The following is a 25,707-nucleotide window of genomic DNA, read 5'->3' as shown; positions in this document are numbered from 1 at the left end:
TCCTTATTCTTTATAGGTTCATTCAATTAACGTTAATTTTAAGTCTACCCTTACTAGCTGCTTCTGGTAGTTAAAAGGAATACTAAAGTCAAGGTTAAACCTGCAATATAATTACCTAAATCACAAAGCAGTAACCTTAACTGGAACTAAAACTCCAAACCTTTCTATAACAACCTTTCCGAACTTTTGACTGGCCTCTTCAATAGGCACTTGTTGTATTGCTGTTGTACAGAGCCCATCCATCTCCTAATTCAGTGCACAGTTTGTTCAACAGAGAAATAAAATCGAATCTATGGTCTTTGGTTATCAAGAGCTGTTCAAGTCTCGTGCTGTTGCACTTTGTCCAGGTCACCTACAGCAGCTACTAAATTGACATGAACTAGAGCCATTCTTTCTGTTAATTATGCTGAATGACATCTACTAGGCACCTGTAGCACCTATAGTATACCAGTGCTGCTACCTAAACCAGAGTTCACACAAGCTCTGTGGCTTAGACTGTCTTTTTAACTACAGCTTATAGTTAATTAAAATGTCTATGCTTGTCAGTTGTTGTAATGTCCATGTAAGTGTCCATAAGAAGCAGATATTTTTGCTTTGGGGATGGTAGAGGTGTCGCGGGTGGGGAGGGGATTCTATTTGATAAGAGCCAAGTATCAGAGGAGACTCAGATGGGACAGAACACTAACCCTGTCTGTAATGTCACTGGACTAGTGAGTTAAACAGCATGCTTGTAAACAGACAGACTACAGGACGGTGATTGTGGTAATCTATCTGTGATGTTTCTTGGGTTTTGTCATACTAGCTGGGAAAACACTTCAGATCTTTAACATTGAGATGAAAAGTAAAATGAAAGCCCACACAATGGCAGAGGAAGTGATCTTCTGGAAATGGATATCTGTGAATACAGTTGCCTTGGTGACAGAGACAGCAGTCTACCACTGGAGCATGGAGGGAGAATCACAACCCCAAAAGATGTTTGACAGGCATGCTAGTCTTGCGGGCTGCCAAATCATCAATTACAGAACAGATGAACACCAAAAATGGCTGCTGCTGATAGGAATTTCAGCACAGGTAAGTTACCTGGAAACAGCATGCTATGAAAACAATCGGGAGAGACGTGGCCCCACTTCACTTAATAGCTGCTACAGTTTCTTAACTTTGGTTTCTATAGATCAAAAATTCAAAAATATCTTTTATCAAGGAATAACCTGACTTTTAATGTGAATAAAGCACTGGAGGAGGGGATGAGAGACATGTGCTGCTTTTTAGTTTACTGTCCCAAAGGTCTTGCAATAAACATTTAAAATCTTATCTTTAAAACCTGACCTTTCTTCTTTTTTCTAGCAAAATCGTGTGGTTGGTGCAATGCAGCTGTACTCAGTTGATAGAAAAGTCTCCCAACCTATAGAAGGCCACGCAGCAGCTTTTGCAGAATTCAAAATAGAGGGAAATGCCAAACCTTCTACGCTGTTCTGTTTTGCTGTGAGGAGTCCTGCAGGGGGCAAGGTAAAGTCTGCAGCTGTTTTCCTGTTCTGCTGTAGCAGAACTCGACACTAATAGAACTTTAGCGATCACACAGTTTAGTGTATGCTCTCTGAAGAACAGCTTGGGAACCACGTGCGTAGCATTATTTGGTCAGCATCAAAATGCTTCCTTTCAGTAGGATAGAAAGTGCAAAAAGTTGCTTGGGCGAAACTTAGACGTAAGAACAAATGTAGATGCAATGAGAACTGAGCTCAGGGTGTTAAAGCATCAATTTATGCCCATGTGGTGTTTTGTGTGCATAAAGTTAAGTCATTAAGCAGCCTCTTGCATCTTGAATCCACTGCAGAAAGAGACTAGATAAACCTTAGTGCTGTAGGTACATTGTTTCCATCAAACTGATAGTGGTAGTTGAATATGCTACAACTGTTGAGCAATATGTAAAGAGCTGAGGTAATGTCTCAAGCTTTCTATTCTTGTCCTGCAGGAATTCTTGATGAATTGATGAGTCTCACTCAAAACATCCTGAACAAGTTGTCTTGAATAGAAATACAGTCTGCTTTCATAGAAAGCATGAATTTTTTATTTTTTTTTTTAGCTTTTTCTGCTTTCTACTGTATCAAGTTCTGGAAAATTTGTCCCTCTGATAAGTATCTGGAGCACAGCTCCCCAGACTGTGTTGGTTCAGGATTGGGCACATGTTCATCAGCCAAGTGTGGTAGATGACTTCAGTAGCGTATCTCAAGAGAGGAACTTCTTTCATGCGGCTGTACTTGCAGACAATCTTGTGACATGTACTCTTTTCTTCCTAGCTACACATAATTGAAGTAGGTCAGCCAGCCACTGGAAATCAGCCATTTGTTAAAAAAGCTGTTGATGTGTTTTTCCCGCCTGAGGCACAGACAGACTTTCCTGTGGCAATGCAGGTAAATGTTTGATGTTTGACCCACCAAAAGCCTGGCAAGTAGCTGCCATCTCTGTCGTAAAGAATGCTTTCTACTAGGGCTTTGCTGTCATTCCTCCTAGTTCTCGGAGGAGTTTCAAGAGATTTGTGGGAGGTAATCTGGACATTAAAACAGTTTCTCAAACACAAATGTATAGGCTGTTCCAGTATTTGTCTAGATAAGGTTTGTCAACTTAAGGTTGTACTTAAAAAAAAAAGAAAAAAAAGCCCCAACTAAACTTGTACCAAAAAAACCCCTCCCTACAACAACAAAAAAACAGGCCTAGGAATACCCTCAATAGTGGTTATTTGACATCACTGACATCACTTTGGCTATTGAACTTCCTACTAATGTTCAGAGTTCTAGATAAGAATGTTACGGTGCTTGATGTAGATTCACATGAAAGTGGCATTTCATCTACAGTAATGTCACTATAAGAGACAAATGGAACGGGGAGTCCTGTAGCAGCACACAAAAGGAAATTTGGGATGTTAATGGGAGGTTCAATAGGAAAGAACATATCTGGTTGCTTTGACAGTCTTAGCATGTCTGCAGCACTAGAAATTGTGTAATAAAAGCAAACTGTCTCAGAGCATGCAACTACTGCCCAGTCTAATAGATCAGCTTCATAAATGAACCAACAGATGCCTTAGACTAAGGTAAACAAAGCAAGCTGTCTACATGGCAGGATTCATGTGGCTCTGTACTTCAGCTTGAGGCTTAATTAACAAAACATCTGAAAAACTTGTTCCGAATTGCAAGTACTTCTTTGTAGACCATTTTGGCTTGGAAGCCTCCCCTGTTTATGTGACTTGACAGGTAAACTGGAGTACTCAGTTGCTGAGCTTGGTTTAGGATCTGCTGGTGCTTTGAGTAGGCCTTGTTGGAAGAGAGTGGCTTTATCTCATATTTCTGAACAGAAACTTGTACTGACGTATCTAGACTAGAACGCTAATCGTGCCCAGACTTTCTCCTTCAGCCTGGCTCATTAGGATGAGGATTATGTCCTTTGCTGCGGATGAATTTTCATTTCTTTTCAGCCTCTCTATTAAGCAGAGCTATGGCTCCGAATGGCCACCAAAGCTGTACATTGCTTTGAATCTGTAAGGAAGAAGTCTGAAGCTATATTTGTTCGTAATGTCATTGCAAAGGCATGTTACTGCAGTACTGTCTTGTGACTATGCTAAAGGCAGCTGTCTTAACTGTTACAGTCTTAGTCTTGACTGATAAAAACTCATCTTTTGGCAGATTGGAATTAAGCATGGTGTTATCTACCTGATCACGAAGTATGGATATATTCACATGTATGACTTGGAGTCCGGAGCATGCATCTACATGAACCGTATTAGTGCTGATACTATCTTTGTCACAGCTCCTCACGAACCTACCTCGGGCATTATTGGTGTGAACAAAAAAGGACAGGTAACAAATCCAGCATTCTGTTTTTGAGCCTTCTAAAGCTCAGATAGAATGTAACAAACCTAATGAGTGACTTGATGCAACAAATGTCATGGAAGGGAGCAAGCAGCTATTTGATTTTTTTAGTTTTTAACCTCTCCTAATACAGAACTGCTTGGGGAGGAACTTATTTTTTTTTAATAATCTACTATTTCCCTGATGGGCTGCATAGCCATTTAGTTGATATATTTCATAGTAGTTGTGTAGTTGTGGAAAGGATAGTACTTCTCAATATGCCTTTTGTCCTTGCCAGGTGCTTTCTGTATGTGTTGAGGAAGACAACATAGTGAACTATGCTACGAGTGTTCTCCAGAATCCTGACTTGGGACTGCGTATGGCTATACGTAGTAATCTAGCTGGGGCAGAGGAATTATTTGCCAGAAAGTTCAACACGCTGTTTGCTCAAGGAAGCTACGCAGATGCTGCTAAAGTAGCTGCATCTGCACCAAAGGTAAATAACTCCAAAGGTAAAGATTACAAGTCATGGGGGTTTGCCTTGGCTTAGTGGACTTGCTTAGCTCGCTTGCATTTCAGTACTTGACATTCAAAAACTAAAGTGCTGCAATACTAGATTTATTTCTCTGCAGTTTAGTGGCTGTTCTGATTAATGTATTCTCCTGTACCCATAAAGGAGCATTTGCTATACTTTTCCAACTGGACTTGCTGTGGCCACCGACTTCTTGCTAGATTGTCGTTGGTTTGATGAAGATCTCCACACTGAAGGCTTAAGAGTAGATGCTTCAGTGTATAGCTTAACACTGGTTTCTTGACTAATACTGTTCAGCCTTCACTGACTAAACGTTGCTTCTCTCTCTTGTGCCTCTTCAGGGAATCCTACGTACCAGTGATACAATCAGGAAGTTCCAGAGTGTACCAGCTCAGCCTGGGCAGGCCTCTCCCCTGCTGCAGTACTTTGGAATATTGCTTGACCAGGGACAGCTGAACAAGTTTGAGTCTCTGGAGCTCTGTCGCCCTGTCCTACAGCAGGGCCGCAAGCAGCTTCTGGAAAAGTGGCTGAAGGAAGACAAGGTAGGCTCAGTCATGACACTAGATGAATTCTGTTGCCTTGTAACAATTGAGTGTGAACAATACTTTTGTTGATGCTACATCTCTGCATTCTTCTGCTTGACAAAATACCACTTCTGACTTCAGCTGGAGTGCTCGGAGGAGCTGGGAGACTTGGTGAAGACAGCTGACCCAACCCTTGCACTCAGTGTCTATCTTCGTGCTAATGTGCCAAACAAAGTGATTCAGTGCTTTGCTGAAACTGGTCAATTCCAGAAAATAGTGCTGTATGCTAAAAAGGTAAAGTTGTTTGTCACAAACTGCTAGAGTCTATCTTATGTTTGTTGTGTACATTCTCAAGTTATCTTCCATGAGATAAGTTTGACTCCTGTCACTTAAAACTGATAAGTAGGTAAGATTGAGAAACAGTGTTTTCTTCATTGCCGTAGCGCAAATCATAATGTATGACTAGCAGTCTGCAAAAAATTAAATTCAGAACATCCAGACTTTTACAAACCTATCAAATTAATGGAGTGGCTCAAGGTTATTCTAGAGAATAAAGATAAGATTCTTCCTGAATTCATACTCTTTTTTTTTTTTTTTTTTTTTTTTTTGACAAATTGCAAAGCAATTTGCGTGATGTCCGCTTGTAAGTTTAGGACCTTAGTTGGTAGCTAGTGTCCTAAGACTGTTGAAAGGTTTGTTCCTAGCAGGTTTTTTACCTAGCAAAAGAAATGCCTTGGTGCAAGTTCAGTTACTAAGTAGGCTAATACTGAATTTCTGTGTTAATAGATGAGCAATGCTTTTGTCTGAGAATTCCTGGGAGATGGGGAATGCGCATGGCAACCTCACAGCAGTTCATGGTACCTATGCTAGGGAATCTGAAGGCTTAAAAGATGTGTAAAGCTTCCCAGACATGCATGACTGTTTCTGAAATCTCTAGGTTGGCTATACCCCAGACTGGATCTTCCTGTTGAGAAGTGTGATGAGAGTCAATCCAGAGCAAGGCCTGCAGTTCTCTCAGATGCTCGTACAGGATGAGGAGCCACTGGCTAACATTAACCAGGTGATGCCTACAACAAGAGTTCTGGTCTCTAGATAGATAGAGGTAATAGCATAGTACCATTTTGGGCACTGGTAAGGCCAGTGCAGGTCTCTAGTTGGCTTGGTTAGAAAAGTGACTAAAGTATTCTAGTCAAGTTTGGTTACCATCAAGTCTTTAGAGGCAGGTGTGCCCTCAAGTTCTTCCAGAAGCTTTCTGGCTTAGTACTGTAACGTTGATAGTGAATCTGTCACAGACTTAGTCTAAGCAATGGAGTGTTACTGTCCTACTGTTGACTTTAATGGAGCATACATTAACTCTTTCCATGTAGAGAACTTACGAGAAGATGAGCAAATAAACCTGAGTTGAGTGCTGTCTGCCAGTGGCCGCTTCTGGTTAAATGGACAGAGAAATGAGGCAAAAATTTGCATTATTAAATAATTGAAGCTACTTAGAAAAAGTCTTAGCAACTATCCCAACAAGAGAGAAGGGATAGGATTTGCATGCTGTATTAAAACTAAATAGAGTGGGTGGCAAAATCTGGCATAATAGCTCAAAGTAATGTGCTTCTTACATTCTAGAGAAAAAGAAAACAAAGTGTGAAATTTGTCTGTTACCATGGTAGTAATCCTATGAAAACAAAGGGAATATAGTGTGCTAGGTACTGTGATGGGCTGCCTTTCTAGCCAGGCCATTAGAGTATACAGATAAATGTGCATGTGTGTATATAGACCCCCTTCTCTAACTTGACCAATCTCAACAGATTGTGGATGTGTTCATGGAGAACAGTCTTATTCAGCAGTGCACGTCTTTTCTGTTGGATGCCCTGAAAAATAACCGCCCCGCAGAAGGCCACCTTCAGACTCGTCTCCTGGAAATGAATTTGATTCATGCCCCACAGGTAAGACCTCTTACCTGTTTCCTCCAAAAAGTGAAGGAGAGACAGTAGTAGGCTTGCACAAGAATATGATGTCTGATACTGTTATCCATGAGTAGTTCAGCAAAGTCAAAGACTAATAGTGAGTCACTGGTGTGACTTTTCAAGGACTCTTAGGCTGAGCTACTGTGACTCTCTGACAGTCTGAATATGAAATGTTACCTTATAGGTTGCAGATGCCATTCTTGGAAACCAAATGTTTACACACTATGATCGTGCTCATATTGCCCAGTTGTGTGAAAAGGCAGGCTTGCTCCAGCGAGCTTTGGAACACTACACAGATCTCTATGATATTAAACGTGCTGTCGTTCATACTCACCTCTTGAATCCTGAGGTAAGTCTGTTGTATGGAGTAAGAAAGTGAAAGCTTAAGTAAAGTGAATATTCTTTAGCACTTCTGTAGCTGCAAAGATTCCTGCAGCCACTGCAAAATGGTTTGTAGGTAAGTAGCACATGTAGCTGTGATTCAAGAACATTTGTCCAGTTAATGACAAATTAAACCATAATCTGTACTTTTGATGGCTTAAAGTTGACCTCAGTTTCCCAGGTGGGGATTTCAAGTGTTCATTCCAAACTGTATTTTTGTAGTTGTAAAGATGGTGAGTGTGTTTCTTTTAAAGTCTTTTGTCTTAGAGCATGGGAGACTTCTCTGTAGTAGCTGGGGTAGAAACTCTGACTAGTTGCCACATTTTAGAAGTCAGTCAAATTCTGTGTAAGTTACTGAGTAAAATTTTTTTCTCTTTGCAGTGGCTTGTGAATTTCTTTGGCTCTCTCTCAGTTGAAGACTCTGTGGAGTGTTTGCGTGCCATGCTGTCAGCCAACATTAGGCAAAACCTACAGCTCTGTGTGCAAGTTGCTTCTAAATACCATGAGCAGCTTGGTACCCAGTCTCTTGTGGAGCTTTTTGAATCTTTCAAAAGCTATGAAGGTACAGTATTAGAAGGAAGCAGCTTACTTGGAAGCACTACTTGATTGAAGCTAATCGTAAAGATTGTGGCTTTAAGAGAGCACTGTTTGTCACGTGGCTGGACCTTAGGATGCATTTATCAAAGTGAGCTCATCACAGTGAGTTCTAGGGGTGACTTTGTTCTAGACAGTTTCTTAACCCTTCTGAGTAAAGATCAGAAAGAAACATGAAATCTGAAAGAGGGGAATAAAAATCCTTCTGATTTTTCCTGCGGTTGAATGAAAGCTACTATTTCAGCAGGGTTGAACTAAGTCACAAGCTGGAGCCCATAACAGTCTGCACTTGCTTCACTTATGCTTCTAATTGTGTTGTTAAAAACATGTGGTTCTTTCTAGGACTGTTCTATTTCTTGGGTTCCATTGTAAACTTCAGCCAGGATCCAGATGTTCACTTCAAGTACATCCAGGCAGCTTGCAAGACTGGTCAGATAAAGGAAGTGGAAAGAATCTGCCGTGAAAGTAACTGCTATAACCCAGAACGGGTGAAGAACTTTCTGAAGGTAAATAATTCTATCCAATGGATTGAGCAGTTCTCCGTTATGTTTCGCTTAGCAGCACAGCTACAGCCTTCTAGTGGAAATACCAACTTAAGGTTTAGCTGGCGTGGCTGTGAGTAGTCTACTTTGTAGCTGGAATAGGAGTCTGATCCTATTCCATGCATATAATGGGTCCTTCTAGGCTACCTCTGGGAAAACAAGCCCAAATTCAGCCTTCCTTTAAAATTAGGCTGTATGATATAACTAAACTCATGAATATGTTGTCACCTAACGATAGGTGAATCCAGGCTGGCAGAAGGAAAGACTATGCTGAAGTATTCAGCAGGAGCTTTATCAAGGATATTGGCTGGTCAAAGCTTATTAAAACTGGAGTCAGCCTGTACTTAGCACTTTGCATGCTTTGTGAGTGGTAAAATGGGATTTTAATGTCACTTTATTTTGCATTGTTAAGTTCTTGGCCCAGCAACTGTCTTCTGAATTGGTACGTGAATTGATAGTCATTTTGAAGCTAGAGATGTAGGCCTAATGTGGCACTTCATAACGAGCCTAAACTTAAAACTCAACTGACAGATGGGCCGCATGGCATTCATAGTGGGTGACTTGCTTTTGAAATAAATTTTCTGCTTGCCAGTCTCAAATTTGAATGTATTGTGAGTTCTAGTGCTAAGGGAACTTGGTCAGACTTTCTTGCCCTGAAAAACACTTCAGCAAATGGTGGTTGCTTACTTTTTACTTTTTTCTTTTTTCTTTTTCTTTTTTTTTTTTTTTGCACAAAATACAGGAGGCGAAGCTCACAGACCAGCTTCCCCTGATCATTGTCTGCGATCGTTTTGACTTTGTTCATGACCTGGTGCTCTACTTATATCGCAATAACCTGCAAAAGTATATAGAGATCTATGTACAGAAGGTAAGGAGAATCCAGTTTTTAGCTCTTGCTCTTTCCTTCCTACCTTTCAGTAGACTAAAGCAGAATATGCTATGTCTCTTTTGCTCACTCTTCTAGTGTGGAGGCTCTTCAATCAGCCTTTGTCTATTACAGACCTATAAGTATAGTTTTTCCTAGAACGTATATACAAATATGTCAGTAACTTAAGACTCGCTGCTCTAAAGCATAGTTTAAATTGTTAACTAAAACTATCCCATGTGGAAGACTGGGGATGGCTTATTAGTAATGCTAATAACTAATTTTAATGATGGTGGCTTATTCTAGGTGAATCCTAGCCGTATACCAGCAGTGGTTGGAGGGCTTCTTGATGTGGATTGTTCTGAAGATGTCATTAAGAACTTGATCATGGTGGTTAGAGGCCAGTTCTCAACAGATGAGCTGGTGGCTGAAGTGGAAAAAAGAAATCGGTAATGAAAATGTATCTGTAGACCCCAGTGTTGGGCTTTCCTGATGCTGGTATACACCCAGATTGAATTGGATGAAGTTTTGTTGACTGATACAATACTAGTATTGTTTTATGTTTCTTTATAGAAAAGCAGCTTAGATTTGCTAGTCAGTCTCTTGATTATTTGGGCCATATGGGAATGCCTGATAGTGCCGCATGATGAACAAACATGGCTTTTGAATGCTTCCCTTACAGCCAACTATGGCATGTGCCTTTAGAGTAAATCTGGATAAAACTGTCTTGACAGTCTTGTTGTAGGCACACAGCAGCATGTAATTAGTTTACAGTTACCCGTAAAATGAACAAATGGGTTAAGCATGAAGAGCCAGCTAATAGAAGAGGAGTTGAAAGGAAAGATTGCAAAACTAGTGGCATCTGCAGCCTTCCCTGTTGTTAAACTGCAGATCTGTCCTCCACTCATTTAAGACTCATTAAAAATTACCGGCTGGTCTCCATCTGTTTTTAAATCTGACCATCAAACTTGCTTGAAGGGAAGGCCAGGTGTTAATGGATAGCGGTCGAGCATACCTCTGTGTGACTTACAAACTTAAAATGTTTGCTTATTCAAAGGCTTAAGTTGCTGTTGCCATGGCTTGAATCAAGGATTCATGAAGGCTGTGAAGAACCTGCGACTCATAATGCCTTGGCCAAAATCTACATTGACAGTAATAATAATCCAGAGCGGTTCCTTCGTGAGAATCCTTACTATGACAGCCGTGTAGTTGGCAAATATTGTGAAAAGAGGGACCCTCATCTGGCCTGCGTTGCTTATGAGAGGGGGCAATGTGATCTGGAACTCATAAAGGTTAGCAAAACTGTGTTTATAAGCGTGTTAAAGAACTACTTGTTGCCTGAAGTGGAGAAGCCTAGCTGGCTGTTTGTCTAATGCTTACAGAATCCTGTCTTGCAGTCTAACTCAGGAGTTGAGGTAGGCAGGATTCTTCTATGTAGAGGCAATAATTTTTATGATGATGAGAACAACTCTTATACTGTATGTCTGAACTAAAATTGTACAACTCTGCAACTTTAAGGTACCATTCATGTCTTTCATCGACTGATTCTGCTCAAAATTAATTTATTTGGCCCAGCTAATGAATATGCCTGCTGTTAAACCCTTGTTAATTTGATATAATTTTTTTTTTTGAGTCGTGAGCACTTGATTGGCAGAAGGGACAGGCTGTCATCTATCATGACTCTACAGTAGGAAGAAGAGCTTCCTTGAAACTAGAACGGGGCTTGTAATTTTCCCTTACCGTGGTTGACCCTTAGAGTTGCTCCAATACTGAACTAGAAATGAGGAAAATAAATGTTGACAGTCAAACTGCAAGGACTTATTCCGATAGCATTCCTCTCCTATCTTAAGCCTATTGATTCCTAGGACCTCCCTTGGAAGTTCAAGGGCAAGCAAAATTCCCAGGCTTCTCCAAACACATTCTAGCCTCGAACTAAACAGAGCTTAATGCCAGATTGTAGTGCTTGTGGCTGCTGAGAAAGAAAACATCCTCCCTCCTACCTGCACTTCTGCACTAGTATATGCAAAGAATGTCAGCTGTGTAGGGGTAAGAACTAGCTTGTTTTGCCCTGTTTCAAAGCAAATAAATGCTGTTCCCTGGCAAGGCCTGTCCTGTGAGTGTTAGAATGGTGGTATGATCTAGGCTTGCTGCTGAAAGTGGATGGCTTTCCAGCCTGAAGCAGCTCCAAAACAACAACCAAAACCAAAACAAACACCCCCCTAACCAAATGAAAACAAACAACAACCACCAAACAAACAAACAAAAAAACCAAAACCAAACCAAAAACCCCCAGCACTCAACTGGCTACATCTAGCTTTTTTATTTCACATATGAAGGTGGCTCAGAGTTCTTTTGCTGGGAAACTTTGCTAGAATAAGCTTGATCATTCTGGTTAACTGTAGAAACCTGTCAGTACCAGCTTCTTCCTTGGATTGATGTTCTGAGCAGGTGTTTCTGGTCATGCAGAAAAGATCTTCCTTCTGTAAGAATTATTCTTGAGACATTGCCTCCTAGAAGAGGGCTCAACTCCTGCAACTAATAGATGTACAACATAAAGCAAAATTATGCTACTACTGATTTTCTTACAGCAAAGTACTTGAGATTCCAAGAACTAATTTGGATACTAACAAAAAATGACCTGTTGGTAGAAGGTGGAATAGGCCCCTCAGGTTTCTGCTCTTCTAGTTGGGAGTTGAAGCTAGTGGTACTAATAGGAACGTAATTCATAACTCTTCCTTGCTGCGCTTCTGTAGGAGACTTCACATGTATTCTGTGCTCTTAACGTTTTAACAGGAGAATCCAAGCCACTTGCTACTCTGAACACTGCTAGTGTAAAGTTAATGACACGAAATACATAACCTGTTTCTAGCTTTAAACACCAGCACCATTCCTTAGTTCACTACATAACACTGCCCAGGCAAGTGGCTCCCTTTCTAGATTTAAAACTTAAGTTCTTCAGGCTTCTGCAGGTCTTCACATCAAACAGAAGCAAATAGTTACTGTGAAGCCACTGTCACAGTATTTGTGTGTCGGGCAAAACCAAGAGAAGCTATAGAAATTCTGCTGGAGACCTTCTCCATGAGCCTTCCAGATCAGAGGTTGGGTAAGAACTTGTCCGTGGCATTTAGCATTGGTCAGCAAGTAGTTCTAGTCAGTCTTCTAGACTGTCTGATTCATAGTTAGCTAAACCTGTCTTGTGGTACTAACCCTTAACACTAACAACAATATTTGTAACTTCTCCTTCAGGTCTGCAATGAGAACTCGCTGTTTAAGAGTGAGGCTCGCTATCTAGTACGCAGGAAGGACCCTGAGCTCTGGGCAAATGTTCTGGAAGAAAACAACCCATTCAGGCGGCAGCTTATTGACCAGGTACAGCACAAAGGCTAAACTTTCAGTATGAGGAGACCTCAGGATGTCTCAGAAACATTATGGATCGTTAAAGTAGCTGTCTTCTCCCACAAGGTCCCTTGATGCCCCATCTCAACCATAGAGAAACTAAGAGTTTGAGTGGCAGTTATTAACTCTGACCTTCACGGTCAGAAAATTTAGTAAGGTATTTTTTCTGTCCTGTGGAATGACCTAACTTTAGTGAATTTGCCCCCTATACAGACACAAGGTGTGACTTTAATAGCTATATCCAGTATAGAAGTAGCTCTTTCTTGCTGTCTGTGACAAAATATTCTCGAAGTTCTGAAGTCTTAATTTTTAATTCTCTGGAATAGATTGGCAAATATCTCATTTGGGGAAAACACTCAATAATTCCCTGCCTTCAAATCCAGGTTGTCCAAACAGCTTTATCAGAGACGCAGGATCCAGAGGAGGTTTCTGTAACTGTGAAAGCTTTCATGACTGCTGACCTGCCTAATGAATTGATTGAGTTATTGGAAAAAATTGTGTTGGATAACTCTGTATTCAGTGAACACAGGTAAGAGGAGAGCTTTGTCCATAAGTTTAGCCTATTTAGTGCCTTTATTTAGGTTGTGAAGTGACCCAAGTTATTTGTGGGCCTCTTGCTTGCAGGACATACACAATCTTAAATGTGTATAATCAGGTGAAAAAACAGAATTTAAAGTGCTCTGTGCTTTAAGAACAGAGCTAGTTCACTCTAGAACACTGATTGAGGTAGAGAAGAGAGAACATTGATATTGGCAAGCAATTTCTTTTAGAAGGCAAATATCAGTGCTTCTCAGTCTGGGGGTGAAAGGTTGTTGCTAGTGACAGCAAGCGGGTGTATTTTTTTGCATGTACAATACATGTCGCTTAAGCAGTGCACAGTAACACCTGCTTATAGCCTCTGCCTTCTGTTAACCAAAGGAATCTCCAGAATCTGCTGATCCTGACTGCCATTAAGGCTGACCGCAGTCGTGTGATGGAATACATCAACCGGCTGGATAACTATGATGCCCCAGATATTGCAAACATTGCCATCAGTAATGAGCTATATGAAGAAGCTTTTGCTATATTCAGAAAATTTGATGTTAATACTTCAGCAATTCAGGTGAGGCGTGGTTCCTGCATGAAGGTATAGAATGCTAGTAATAGAGAGAATGAGAAGTGTACCATTATATTGATTGTCAAGGAGTAATCGGTATTCTCAAGGGGTGGGATTATGTGCAAAGAATAGGAAAACAAAGTCAAAGTACTGACTTCAGAGGCTGATCTGGCCAAAGTAATCAAAAAATGTTGGGGTGCTGCACATGCTTGGCATGTGTCTGCTGCATTTGATTCCGAGTGGCTACCTTGGAGACTCATATGGGAAAAGTGCAGGGGGAAGTAAATGCTACTACGCGTTGTCTTTAGGCCAGCATTACTGACTTCTGCAAGGCAGAGGAGAAACAGTAGCAACAAAAGTCTCATTCTTGATGCCTCTACTTCATTAGACAGAAACGGCTGTTATAAAAGCAGTTAGCTTCATATTGCTTACACAGAACAGCGTATGCGCTTAAAGGAAGAGTTTTGTTAGAACGGACAACGTTACAAGGCTTTGATTTTTAACTGGAAACTTGTATTTCAAACAGGTGCTGATTGAGCACATTGGCAACTTAGACCGTGCGTATGAATTTGCAGAGAGGTGTAACGAACCAGCAGTATGGAGTCAGCTAGCCAGAGCACAGCTCCAGAAGGACTTGGTGAAAGAAGCTATTGACTCCTATATAAAGGCAGATGATCCATCTGCTTACATGGAAGTTGTTCAAGCAGCTAATAGAAACGGTAAGGCAAAGCATCATCAAACTTAGGATTGTTTAGATATGAGATAGGTTATTGCATCTACATCAAGCTGCAGGGATTCTTGAGACTAATGAATTCTGTTTCGGAGGAAACGGGAGCAGTCAGTACGTGGCATGGATGAGTCAATGTTTAGTGAGATTCCTGTCAACAAGCTTGTCTGTGTTCCTTCACCAAAGATAGATCTTCATGTGGAGATAATTTGGACTACTATCATCTTAAATATAGCCAAGTATAATGTATTTATTTAGCTGTATGTGGCAGAATTGCTTGCCAACTGGACTGTAGAATAGTTGCAAGAAGTTCCATCTTATGTGAAGGTGACTTGGGGTTTAGCAGGGAATTCCTTAACTGAAATGCAAACGGCTTAGTATCATGGTGGAAGAGATCCTCGAGGCTACTGGTGAAAACTGTTCCTAAGGTGGGCAAGCTGAGCAACACAGGATGTCTAAACAGAGGATCTTAAACATCTCTTCTCTCTTCAAGATAACTGGGAGGACCTAGTCAAGTTCTTGCAGATGGCCAGGAAGAAGGCTAGAGAGTCTTATGTAGAGACAGAACTTATTTTTGCTTTGGCAAAAACTAATCGTCTGTCAGAACTGGAGGAGTTTATTAGTGGCCCTAATAATGCCCATATACAACAGGTATGTCTTGATCCACAGTTCCCATGTATGACTTGCTCTTTAGCTGACTCCTGATTCTGGCTGTTACCCTTGTTTACCTTGAACTCCTAATGCAGGTTGGTGATCGCTGTTATGAAGAGGGGATGTATGAAGCAGCGAAACTACTGTATAACAATGTATCTAATTTTGCTCGCCTGGCTTCTACCTTGGTGCACCTTGGAGAGTATCAGGCAGCAGTGGACAGTGGCCGCAAAGCCAACAGCACGAGGACTTGGAAGGAGGTAACCTATACTCGTGGGTTTTCTTTAATATTCTGCAGAATGTGCTCTACTGTTGCTTCTGACTGCTGCTCTGGAGCATAACTGGGCTCCTTTGCTCTGTCAGTAATGTGGGAAGTAAAGAAGAGTTAATTCATGACTATGTACAATTAGCTTTAATGGTAACTTGCTACCTGTTTCTGGCTACAGAGTATGTTTGTAGCTTTATAAGCTGTCCTCTTGCCCAAGATAATAAAGCTTGATTTCAAAACAGTGTAAAATGAGTGGCAGAGATTTTAATTCTAGAGCAAGTGTTATGGAAATACCTATTTGGAACTGTATGTAAGCCTCAAATGTGGTAAAGCTTTACTAATTAACTTTCCTTATAATACAAGGAGATTAAGTAAGCATTGCAGTATTCTCCTGTTAACTGACTATTTGCTAACTCTCGTTACAGGTATGCTTTGCCTGTGTGGATGGAAAAGAATTCCGCTTGGCACAGATCTGTGGCTTACACATAGTCATCCATGCTGATGAACTTGAAGAGCTGATCAGTTACTATCAGGTTAGATCACTGTTCGCTGTTAATATCGTAGAAGACTCTAGACAGCATACTTGTATCCACTAGTAAAGTGGACACAGATAAAACCATGATACCCTGTGGGGCTAATCTTTAAATTCATTCTTCCTCCATCTCTATTTCCTAATAGTTGCATGCATTTTTTTCTGTAGTAATCACTGTCCCTTCTTCAACAATTCTGTTCTCTCATTGGAATCATATCTTACTAGTCTAAGCACTCCCACTTAGTGAGAAAAGCAAAGCATGTTGAATTTAATTAAATATGCATTTTAGCAAGCTTTAAGTGCCAGTTGGCCATGAATTTGCAATTAATCCTTATTTTCTTAACATCCAGGATCGTGGCTACTTTGAAGAACTGATTGCCCTTTTGGAAGCTGCTTTGGGCCTAGAGCGTGCTCACATGGGAATGTTTACCGAACTTGCCATCTTATACTCCAAATTCAAGCCTCAGAAAATGAGGGAACATCTGGAGCTCTTCTGGTCCAGAGTTAATATTCCAAAGGTATGTAGTAAGGTAGCTACATTGTGCATGAAGTTGGGAAGCTGTCAGTGAATCAAACTGACTGATTTCTTGTTTTATCAGGTGCTCAGAGCTGCAGAACAGGCTCATCTCTGGGCAGAACTTGTATTCCTCTATGACAAGTATGAGGAGTATGACAATGCAATAATTACTATGATGAATCATCCCACTGATGCCTGGAAAGAAGGGCAGTTTAAAGACATAATTGCCAAGGTAAGTAAGTAGTTAACTAAATAAAATTGCTGAAAGTTTCTTTCAGAACAGAGGCAAAAATGCACAACAGAATTGCTGTTTAGAAAATGAGTTTGCTTAAGCTGCTACTCAGTTTTCCTGCTGTACTAAAACAACTTCCACTCAGTTTAGCACAGGAATTAATCTAATCTTACACCTTTTGGTTTTCTCCTGTGCAGTGTATTCTATTGAGTGGCAGCAGCTAGCACAGCATGTCTTCAGAGACTGCTGAAGGTCATACAGGTCACAAGCAAGAGGCACAACCAACCTCCTTAATACCTTTGAGCCGACTGCTGTCTTAGTCTGAGGCTGTGACTGTTCTAGAAAGATCTCTGCAAATGTTTCCAGCTGTTTCAGTGGGAGAATTATGGTGGGCAGTCCTATGAATGCAGCAGAGAATAGTGAGTTGATGAATAGTTCAGACAAGATTTGAGACTGAACACATTCTTATTGGCCCTATGGGTTTCAAGGCAACAACTTAAAGACTGGTAAAGGCTACAGACTTTACTGGCTTTAGGAGTTCAAGAAATGGTTATGTGAACCTGTAGTAGGCTATCTGTGCCAGGATCTCTTAACTGTGGATGAGTTAGAATTAGTTTGTAGTACCCCTGGCAGCTTGTGACTTCACTGTTGGAAGTAGATGGCACAAGAAGCAGTCGTAAGATTGAACAAGAATTCTGTGTGTAAGTGTAACGTTTCTGGCCTCTAAAAGGAAAGTTATGCTCTTAACTTAAAGTCAGATAAACCTTGTGCTGAGTTAAGTGATCCAAACTAAGCACCTTAGGCTTACTTGTGTTTGAAGTACTAACTAGCGTCTAACCATGCAGGTGGCCAATGTGGAGCTGTACTACAAAGCCTTGCAGTTCTACTTAGACTACAAACCTCTACTGATAAATGATCTCCTGCTTGTATTATCTCCACGATTAGATCACACCAGGACAGTCAGTTTTTTCTCAAAGGTGAGTCTGGGAGATGGTAGATGAATAAGAAATCGTCTTGCTCAAGTTAAGACACTCCAGTCTCTGGCTGGAAAAAAGGGCTGACGTCTTTCAGGTGACTTTGCCTCCAATATAAAGGACTGAGAAGCAGCCCAATCTTGGCTTGATCTGCGAAACACTGGAAGAGTTAGCATAACTGGCCTAGGAGGCTGTTTTATTTTACCTCTGGCAATACAAGATGCATTATCTGAAAGGGACCTGACAGTAAGCACAAACTCTTGTAATAACAAGTGGGAACTTGTTTCAGGAGTATGTAGCGTAGGAAACGGTATACCTAATTTTGTATTGCAATTGTCTTAATTCCAGGTTAATCAGCTGCTTCTAGTAAAGCCTTATCTGCGTTCAGTCCAGAACCACAACAACAAAGGAGTTAATGAAGCTCTAAATGACCTTTTAACAGAGGAGGAAGATTACCAGGTGAGCCTCACAAAATAGATTGCTGAGCCTGAGGGGTGCTCCTCTTTCGCCAACAAAAAGAGGCTGTAGTTTGGTTGTTCCCCAACTGACGCAGAGTAATTCCCTTGAGTAAAAGATAACTTCTGCAATGCAACAGTAGTGGGGGTGGAATCAGACCCTTTGCGGGCAGGATTCTTGAGATGCTGTGATGATTTGCAAACAAAGCAGATGCCACAGTTGTTTTTCTCAGAAGAGGCTTCACAAAGGTCAGTATGACATGTGTACTCTAGTGGGCAACACTTCTGTAAACAGATTTGCTTCTGGCCTCGTTGGATGCTATTTGGAAGACATGCTTTGTCTTCTAAGGTTTCCTGTTCTGTCAAGTGAGGTCAGTATGACTGAGTTAGCATCTTGCTCTGTTAAAAATCGTCTTTTGGAGAGATGCATGAAATACGTAGGGTAAACAAGCTGTAGACATAGTATCAATGTCCAGCTGGGGGAAGCTGAACACTTGTGCGCCATGCTTAGATGCTTCTCTACTTTAGTTCTCACCTACTACCATCTGGAAGCACGTGTAACGGTTCTCTCTCAAACAGGGTTTGAGAGCTTCCATCGATGCCTATGACAACTTTGATAATATAACGTTGGCTCAGCGTCTGGAAAAGCATGAACTAATTGAATTTAGGCGTATTGCAGCATACTTGTATAAGGGTAACAACCGCTGGAAACAGAGTGTGGAGCTATGCAAGAAAGACCGTCTGTATAAGGTGAGTTAATGCAGCCTTTCTCCCTGACTGTCAAAAAGAAGTCTGAAGTATAGATATCCTGGATACTGAATGTGTTTTGTTAGTTTCAAATATTGAGTTCTAATTAGTCTTAGCCCTTCACTTGAAGTTTAAGGAAGGACTCTTAGAGCAGAAGTGTTCGCAATTTCAACTGCATATCTTAAATCTAATTTAATAATGTTATCCTGTACTTGGACATCTGTGTATATCAGTTAATGGTATGTGTACAGTTTTCTGTATCAGTATGGAACATCTTCTGTAGAACCGAAGGACTTAACACCCTTGTAAGGATACAGATGAAAAACGATTACACCATCACTTCAAGCCTTTAGTGAGTTCACATGGGCCAGTTTTTTGCCTACTCTGTAGGAGAGCTGGCAAATAGTCTGTCTTGCCACACGGCAAGCAGTTGATGCAATAGTCTCTTCTGCTCTGGGTAATCCTTAATATCTAATGGTGAGGTAGGTGGGATACCAGAAAGGTTGTTTATCTTCTCTGCTACAAAACTAAGCAAAATCTCATTAGGTCACTTCAAGTACTTACAGAAAACCTGATGGATAATGTTAGTATCTGGGTTGCCTCAAACCAAGAGAACTTAACCAAGCTCATGTACTGTAGCTTGGCTCCTACAGAACTTGCCTGGTGTTAAAGACTACCTTCACGGAATGCCAAATACCTGGCTTATCCTAGCTAGCAATGAGATATACATAAGGTATAAAGCAAGATGTTAGCAGGCAAGGGTCAAGCTTAACTGTTGTCCTTTTCTGTAGGATGCTATGCAGTACGCTGCAGAATCCAAAGATGCAGAGCTAGCTGAGAAGTTGCTTCAGTGGTTCCTGGAAGAAGGCAAGCAGGAGTGCTTTGCAGCCTGCCTTTTCACATGTTATGACTTGCTGCACCCAGATGTAGTGCTTGAGTTGGCCTGGAGGCATAACATCATGGACTTTGCAATGCCTTATTTCATCCAAGTGATGAGAGAGTACCTTACCAAAGTGAGTATTGCATTGGATAAAAAGTTAAGGCTTCTAGTCTGCTGGATGATTAGCATTATGCAAAACAGAGCTCTTTGCATGTATTTGCAATCTTGTTGTTCCTCATAGATGAAGTCTTCTATGAAGTTCTGCGGGTTTAGTCACTTCAGGCTAACTAGCAAAACTTATTAATAGATGTCTTGGGAGTTGAAGGATGTCTAGTTAAACTTTTGCTTTTAACAGTGGGCAAGGAACTCTGTGCTTTTCAGAGCAGCTTCATAGTTGATGAAGCTGAAAACTTGGTGAGGACAACCTGCATCACTCTTTACTTCGTATAACTATGAAAGCATTCTCTGTTTTCTTGTTACAGAGAATACAGCTTTTGAGTAACTAACAGGATACACTAGTCCTACATCAGCCATAGGAGTAGACTGCTGAAGATGATTTTTTTAAAATGGAAAACAGAAGTTCAGATGCATAGTCTGGCTGTACAATACTGATACCAACAGGTAGTCCTCAACTGAGAGAAGAGAGAGAGACATTCTGATTAGGTGTTGTCCTGAAATGCTTGTCTCAAGCAGCTCTAAGATACTAAGCTAAGTTCCTTCCTTAGAAGGCGCTAGGGTTGCATAGGACATCACAGTAAAGAACTTCATTAAAATGAGTAATCTAAAAGTGACTGCTTTGGATTGCTTCTAATCAAGTCATGTTAAGTATTCCCCTCTGAATTTTCTTGCAGGTTGATGGGCTGTTCTATAAGGTGACACTCTGATTTCAAACTCTTTGTGTTCGTGTCCCTCAATATCCTAGGTTTCTTTTACAGGAATCTAGCTGTAGCTTCTGCCAGAAGAGCACTATAATTTAGCTCTAACTCATTTCCTGTTCACTTTCTAATGCTAAAAGGATAACTATTCACAAGAAACTTGAAAATCCAACCAGGCTCAGTTCCTCTTCATGGGAAACAGAAGCAAGTGATTGAGGAGGACTTGAGTGTTGAGTGTTTGGGCTCCTGTTCACTCTGTTACAGATATCTTGTAGCAGGGAGGATGTTGTCCATAATTAAACAAAAAAAAGGCAGTTGCCACGTAATAGGATGTGTCCTAAATGCAAATTGGATGTTATGCTGAAATTACTGACGTGTGCAATCTTTCAGGCATGGTGAGTTCAAATAGTAGCATAGAGCTTCTGTAAACTTCTCGCCTGTTAGTATGATGAAAATCCTTGCACAGATCTTAAAGGCTGCTGCCTCCTCATATTCCACGGAGGAGAAACTTGCCACACAAGTTCACCTGAACTCTTCCATGTGAGGTTTAGGTCTAAAATAGTGGGTTTTAAACTGCTGGTTGGATTTACAAGTAATCACACGTACTAAATACGGGATAACTTGCCAGAAGGAAAATCTGCATGGAGAGAGTGGTTTACAGTGGAACTAATTTAGTCTGTTGAATTAACTGCAAAACATGGAATTAGAGAATGGGCTTTATAAATGTGGTTTGTCTAAAATTGCCATGTAACTAACTTCAACAGTACAAAAGAACATACTAGTTTATCGGTGGGGTGTGTACATCTTCCAGAACTTCTCTCTCTTCTATGCATAAAAAGGTGTTAAAGCACAGGATAGCCTATGTCCCAGAAGGGGCCAGGCACACAAAGTATGATGACACTCATTTGGAAACCTTTTGAACAACTTCACTTCTCAGCAGCAAATCGCACAGATGTTTAGGCATTCCCGGAGAGCTGCTCTTGTCCCTTTTTCAGGGTGCCTGCTGTCAGCATGTTTGCTGTTTTTCCAACAGAGGGAGTAACTGCACTTTTGTTTCATATTTCTTAATGCTTTAGGGCCAGTAAAGAGGAAAGTCTAATCCAAGAGAGAGTGGGAATCCCGGGTGATAAGTAGAGCAATACAATTAGTTTGAAACTGACAGATGTCAATTTCTTTGATCCATAGTAATATGGATAGTGTTTGTAACAGAAGTAGTGTTATCCTGAAGAGGTGTTAGGCTGACAGCTATAAATGAACCAGTTAAAGACCTACTGCTATTCAAGTTATTAACTTGAGTTACAAACTTCAAAAAGTCCAGGAAATTGTTGAACACCACACCTAGATAACATCTCTAAGGTATAATAGAGACTCCTCTTGCAGCACTTCTCCGACCAGATGTGATTCTTGCAGTGGGAAAGGAGGATGAGGAGCAGCTGAAATACAGCATTGGGCTAAATGTAGGTTTGCCCAGGATGTTAATACTGCCTGTCCCTGGAGGTGTTTAAAAAAAGGGTAGATGGGGCACTTAGGGACATGGTTTAGAAGTGGCTTTTGTCAGGGTAGGTTAGAGGTTGGACTTGATGATCTTAAAGGTCCCTTCCAACCTCAGCAATTCTATGATTCTATGTATCTGGATGTGAAGCTGTGTGATTTTTATGACTTTCAGTCTCAATGGTTCTCTTACGGAAGATATAACTTGTTAAACTTGAGAGAAGGAAGATGCTGTTGCCTTCTCAGGTTAGTCCCCCCACCCCCAATTCAAAGTTGTGTTCAGGGCTCCTGCGTTACTGTAGCACTTTCACAAATGCGTTTTAGCTGTATTTGACACAACACGGATCTGTATAAAGCTCATACTACTAGACTACTTTCCATGATGGTTCTAGAGTTTCCTCTAAAAGGTCATAGAGTTAACAGTTACTAGAATAGGGCCCCAAAAAGTGCTTCACTTGAAGGTAATGATGATCTCAGCTGCATTTGACAGCTATTGTTTATTGCAATAAACCTCAAGCAATTGGGAGGGTAGATTTACAACATAGATTGCTGGGAACATGCAGACTTTTGTAGTCTCCAACTTGGACTAATAAAATGAGCACTTGATGGTTTAGGTAGCAGGCACGAAAAGCCTTACACGATGGTGCAATTCCTAGACAAGGCCTTTATACATCTCCTGTTCACTTCGATGTAGGTGGATAAACTTGATGCTTCTGAAAGCCTAAGAAAAGAAGAGGAACAAGTAACTGAACCCACTCCAATAGTATTTGGTAGGTGAAAGACTTGGCTTTAATTGATTACCTGTTGTCACTCTGGTCTCTTTTTGTGGAGGTGACTTAAACGACTACCTTCAGTTGAAGTAAACTGGTTTCAACTAGATAGTAAAATGGTTGTCTCTGCTAGATGAACTGCATAAGTTGTTGAAGTGGCATTTCATTCTTACAGTACTTTGATTCTTCAGCTGAAGTATTGCTCCTCTTACACGGCTCAGAACTCTAGCCTAGGCATAGTCTTTCAGTGTGGTAGCTGGACAGGGAATACCAAGGTGTGCACAACCCCTGGAATAACTTACAGAGCATGCAAATTCCTCCTGTTATTCCTACCTGAGAGGAATGTGTCTGCCTTCTGCTCTTCCAAGTAGAAAGGCAGACTGGCTTTCTAGCTCACCCATTTTAAGACACGTGCAGCCAAAAAAACATGGCTGTCCTCAAGTGTGCTGCTATCCTAGAAGCCCTTCTGAAGAGGCATTCCGCTAACAAGCACCTAGAAGTGGCTGGTAAGGGAAGGATGTGACTGGCTTACTGTCTGATGTAAACGTTAACCTGAATTTAACATATGCGTGAGGCATTTGTGCTCCTAATGACGAAGACAAATCTGGCAAGCTATGTTTGGGCCTTTTGCAGCACTCTACAGACTGTGAGACCTAACAGACCTAACTATTTGCTTGAATTGCTTCACGCTTTGACCGTGCATGGGTTAAACAGTACCGGCTTGTTTGGCTTTCAGTATGGTCTCTTCAAAACAAGCCAGGTTTATCATGCCCTCAAGATCAGTTGATACTCATCTTCCCTCTTGAGTTCTGCCTTGCTTTTGTAGTTTTCTGGTAGGAAGAGCAGATGGCCTAGGTGCCCGCTCTGTGCTGCATGTTGAGTAATAGTGTGACTTGCTAGTGGATGCTTGCACAGAGGCTGATTTTTAGCTAAAACTTCATGATCCTGTCCCACAGTACCGCTAGCATTAGGGAAGCTTGGGTTTTCAAACTAACTTTGTTGTTTTTCTCATGTTTTTCTAGGCCAGCAGTTGATGTTAACAGCAGGCCCCAGTGCAGTACCTCCCCAGGCAAACTTCCCGTACGGATACACAGCACCAGGATTCACCCAGCCGCCTGTTTACGGTTTCAATATGTAACTAGCTCTCTGACAGACCTTCACTGTCTCTGTTCTCTTCCTTCCCGTCCCTTTTTAACTTCTCCAAGAAGTGTACAATGGTCCTAAAGGCACAGATGACCTTCTGTTGGCTGAACACACTTGCTGCCCGGCTCAGTGAGGAGACTTCAACGGGATGCCTGTTACTGTTATTTATTGATTATTGTCCGGTTACATTTCAACCTCTGAAAGGCAGCTTTTGTTAATGACATTGTGAGACTCTTGTCTGAAGTTAAGGCACTATTTCACTAACTCATATAGCAATAACTGCTTGAGGCCAGGGGGAAGAGAGCATATTTTTCTTTCTTTTGCAAAGCCTATTGAAGGCAGCTGGGAAATTGCCTGGCACCAAGTTGTTAAAGCTTTAGCTGAAGCTACTAAAGTAGCAGGGTTGTTAACAATTCAGTGAAGCATCTCGTTAATAATGGATTGTTGAAAGCTTGTGTACATCTGACTACCCCATTTTATTTGCAGTCTTATGTGCAAAAGAAAATGGGCTTTCTGATATTTGTGCTCTGAATGTTTAGAGGAATATTGGGAAGGTCTCCTTTTCTGGACAATAATGTTGTTGGGGTTCAATGCTGTTGGAGTCTGTTCTATATTTTCTGGAGTAGATCTGAGACTTGAAGAAAATAAATCTTCTCATGCCAGAGAGCAAACACTTCCCAGATCCTTTTTGTTTAACAAGAGAGCATGTTACTTGTTGATGTTAAATGGTACTAAAGGAAACCTCAGCTATATGTGGCAAGTGAACATAGGAGTGTGCATGGGCTGCCAAAGTACTAGAGATGCAAGAGCACAGTGTCGGGGTTGGGGAGGGGGGACACACTGCTAAAATATTGAGGCAGTAGGGAGGGTCATAATCCTGACTTTTTATTTGCACCTTTAACTGATTCCGGCATTGGCTTCCTGCCACACCATGTTCTGAGCCTGTCTGGTGGGCAGAGTCCGCACCACCTGAATTAACAGGGTGCAGTGACTCGGTTCTGCTGTGCTGCAGTAGTATCAACAGCGTGTCCATCACCCACCTCTTTCTTTGAGAATGCCAACAGGGATGTATTATTACTTTGTGCCACTCTTCAAATACATGTATCATTAACGTTTTATGTACTTAGATAACAATGTATAATTTATGGTTATGAATCTTGTGCTAATCTTGAATATTATAAAAGTCCAGCTATAAATGTAAAACTGCAGTATCCACTGTGTGGTTCTAGTCTTAATATCTTGGGGGTGGGGACTGGTTAGTAGAAATACACTACCATTAATAGCATCAGGTTTCTTAATCTGACAAGTAATGATGCCAGGCAGGAAAAAGGGAAACTTGGGCCAAAGTACCTAACATAGATGGCTTAGCAGTTGACTGAAAAGGGAGTTGCGGTCTCTTCTCTGGACACGTCAGCACACTGCCACGGGTGGAGGTCATGCTGCAGGAGGCAGTCACATGCTTACATGACTTCATTCACAGGACTGGAAAAGCTTCAGTCCTGTGCTGAGGGAGATGCTGCAGGTAGTGTCTTCTCCACTAAAATACACTAATATAGCAGCAGTAGTGATAAGCTGCACTTTCTTATACTGAATTCTACTTGAACAGGGCAAAACATCTTTAAATGCCAACCAGGAGAGACTGCCAGGGTTGTGAAATCAATAACAGCAGACAATGCTTTGGCACAATTCTAACTAGTATATTGTCTCCCTTGGTCACT

General features: G+C 41.2%; 1 protein-coding gene across 4 annotated transcripts in view; it reads left to right on the top strand.

Moving 5' to 3' along the window:
• LOC134522715 (clathrin heavy chain 1-like) overlaps positions 1–25,200 on the top strand; it is a 37,273-nt gene extending 12,073 nt beyond the window's left edge. The window contains exons 3-34 of one of the 4 annotated variants that reach the window (XM_063350658.1): positions 803–1,071; positions 1,345–1,506; positions 2,295–2,408; positions 3,675–3,848; positions 4,138–4,335; positions 4,713–4,913; positions 5,037–5,189; positions 5,833–5,955; positions 6,695–6,832; positions 7,038–7,202; positions 7,616–7,796; positions 8,171–8,334; positions 9,113–9,238; positions 9,542–9,684; positions 10,293–10,527; positions 12,482–12,604; positions 13,015–13,160; positions 13,550–13,733; positions 14,254–14,446; positions 14,948–15,105; positions 15,201–15,365; positions 15,799–15,906; positions 16,256–16,423; positions 16,505–16,654; positions 17,500–17,631; positions 17,977–18,087; positions 18,663–18,833; positions 19,622–19,843; positions 20,562–20,582; positions 22,771–22,850; positions 23,264–23,352; positions 23,869–25,200. In XM_063350658.1, the coding sequence (XP_063206728.1) occupies positions 803–1,071; positions 1,345–1,506; positions 2,295–2,408; positions 3,675–3,848; positions 4,138–4,335; positions 4,713–4,913; positions 5,037–5,189; positions 5,833–5,955; positions 6,695–6,832; positions 7,038–7,202; positions 7,616–7,796; positions 8,171–8,334; positions 9,113–9,238; positions 9,542–9,684; positions 10,293–10,527; positions 12,482–12,604; positions 13,015–13,160; positions 13,550–13,733; positions 14,254–14,446; positions 14,948–15,105; positions 15,201–15,365; positions 15,799–15,906; positions 16,256–16,423; positions 16,505–16,654; positions 17,500–17,631; positions 17,977–18,087; positions 18,663–18,833; positions 19,622–19,843; positions 20,562–20,582; positions 22,771–22,850; positions 23,264–23,352; positions 23,869–23,984 (4,883 nt within the window). In that variant the 3' untranslated portion in view covers positions 23,985–25,200. The remainder of the gene's footprint in view (positions 1–802; positions 1,072–1,344; positions 1,507–2,294; positions 2,409–3,674; positions 3,849–4,137; positions 4,336–4,712; positions 4,914–5,036; positions 5,190–5,832; positions 5,956–6,694; positions 6,833–7,037; positions 7,203–7,615; positions 7,797–8,170; positions 8,335–9,112; positions 9,239–9,541; positions 9,685–10,292; positions 10,528–12,481; positions 12,605–13,014; positions 13,161–13,549; positions 13,734–14,253; positions 14,447–14,947; positions 15,106–15,200; positions 15,366–15,798; positions 15,907–16,255; positions 16,424–16,504; positions 16,655–17,499; positions 17,632–17,976; positions 18,088–18,662; positions 18,834–19,621; positions 19,844–20,561; positions 20,583–22,770; positions 22,851–23,263; positions 23,353–23,868) is intronic. The other 3 variants (XM_063350655.1, XM_063350657.1, XM_063350656.1) reach the window with 3 other exon arrangements.
• Positions 25,201–25,707: the final 507 nt, after the last annotated feature.

Source organism: Chroicocephalus ridibundus, chromosome 13, assembly GCF_963924245.1.
Source record: "Chroicocephalus ridibundus chromosome 13, bChrRid1.1, whole genome shotgun sequence".
Taxonomy (NCBI): Eukaryota; Metazoa; Chordata; class Aves; order Charadriiformes; family Laridae; genus Chroicocephalus; species Chroicocephalus ridibundus.
This window is presented reverse-complemented; position numbering and strand designations above follow the sequence as displayed.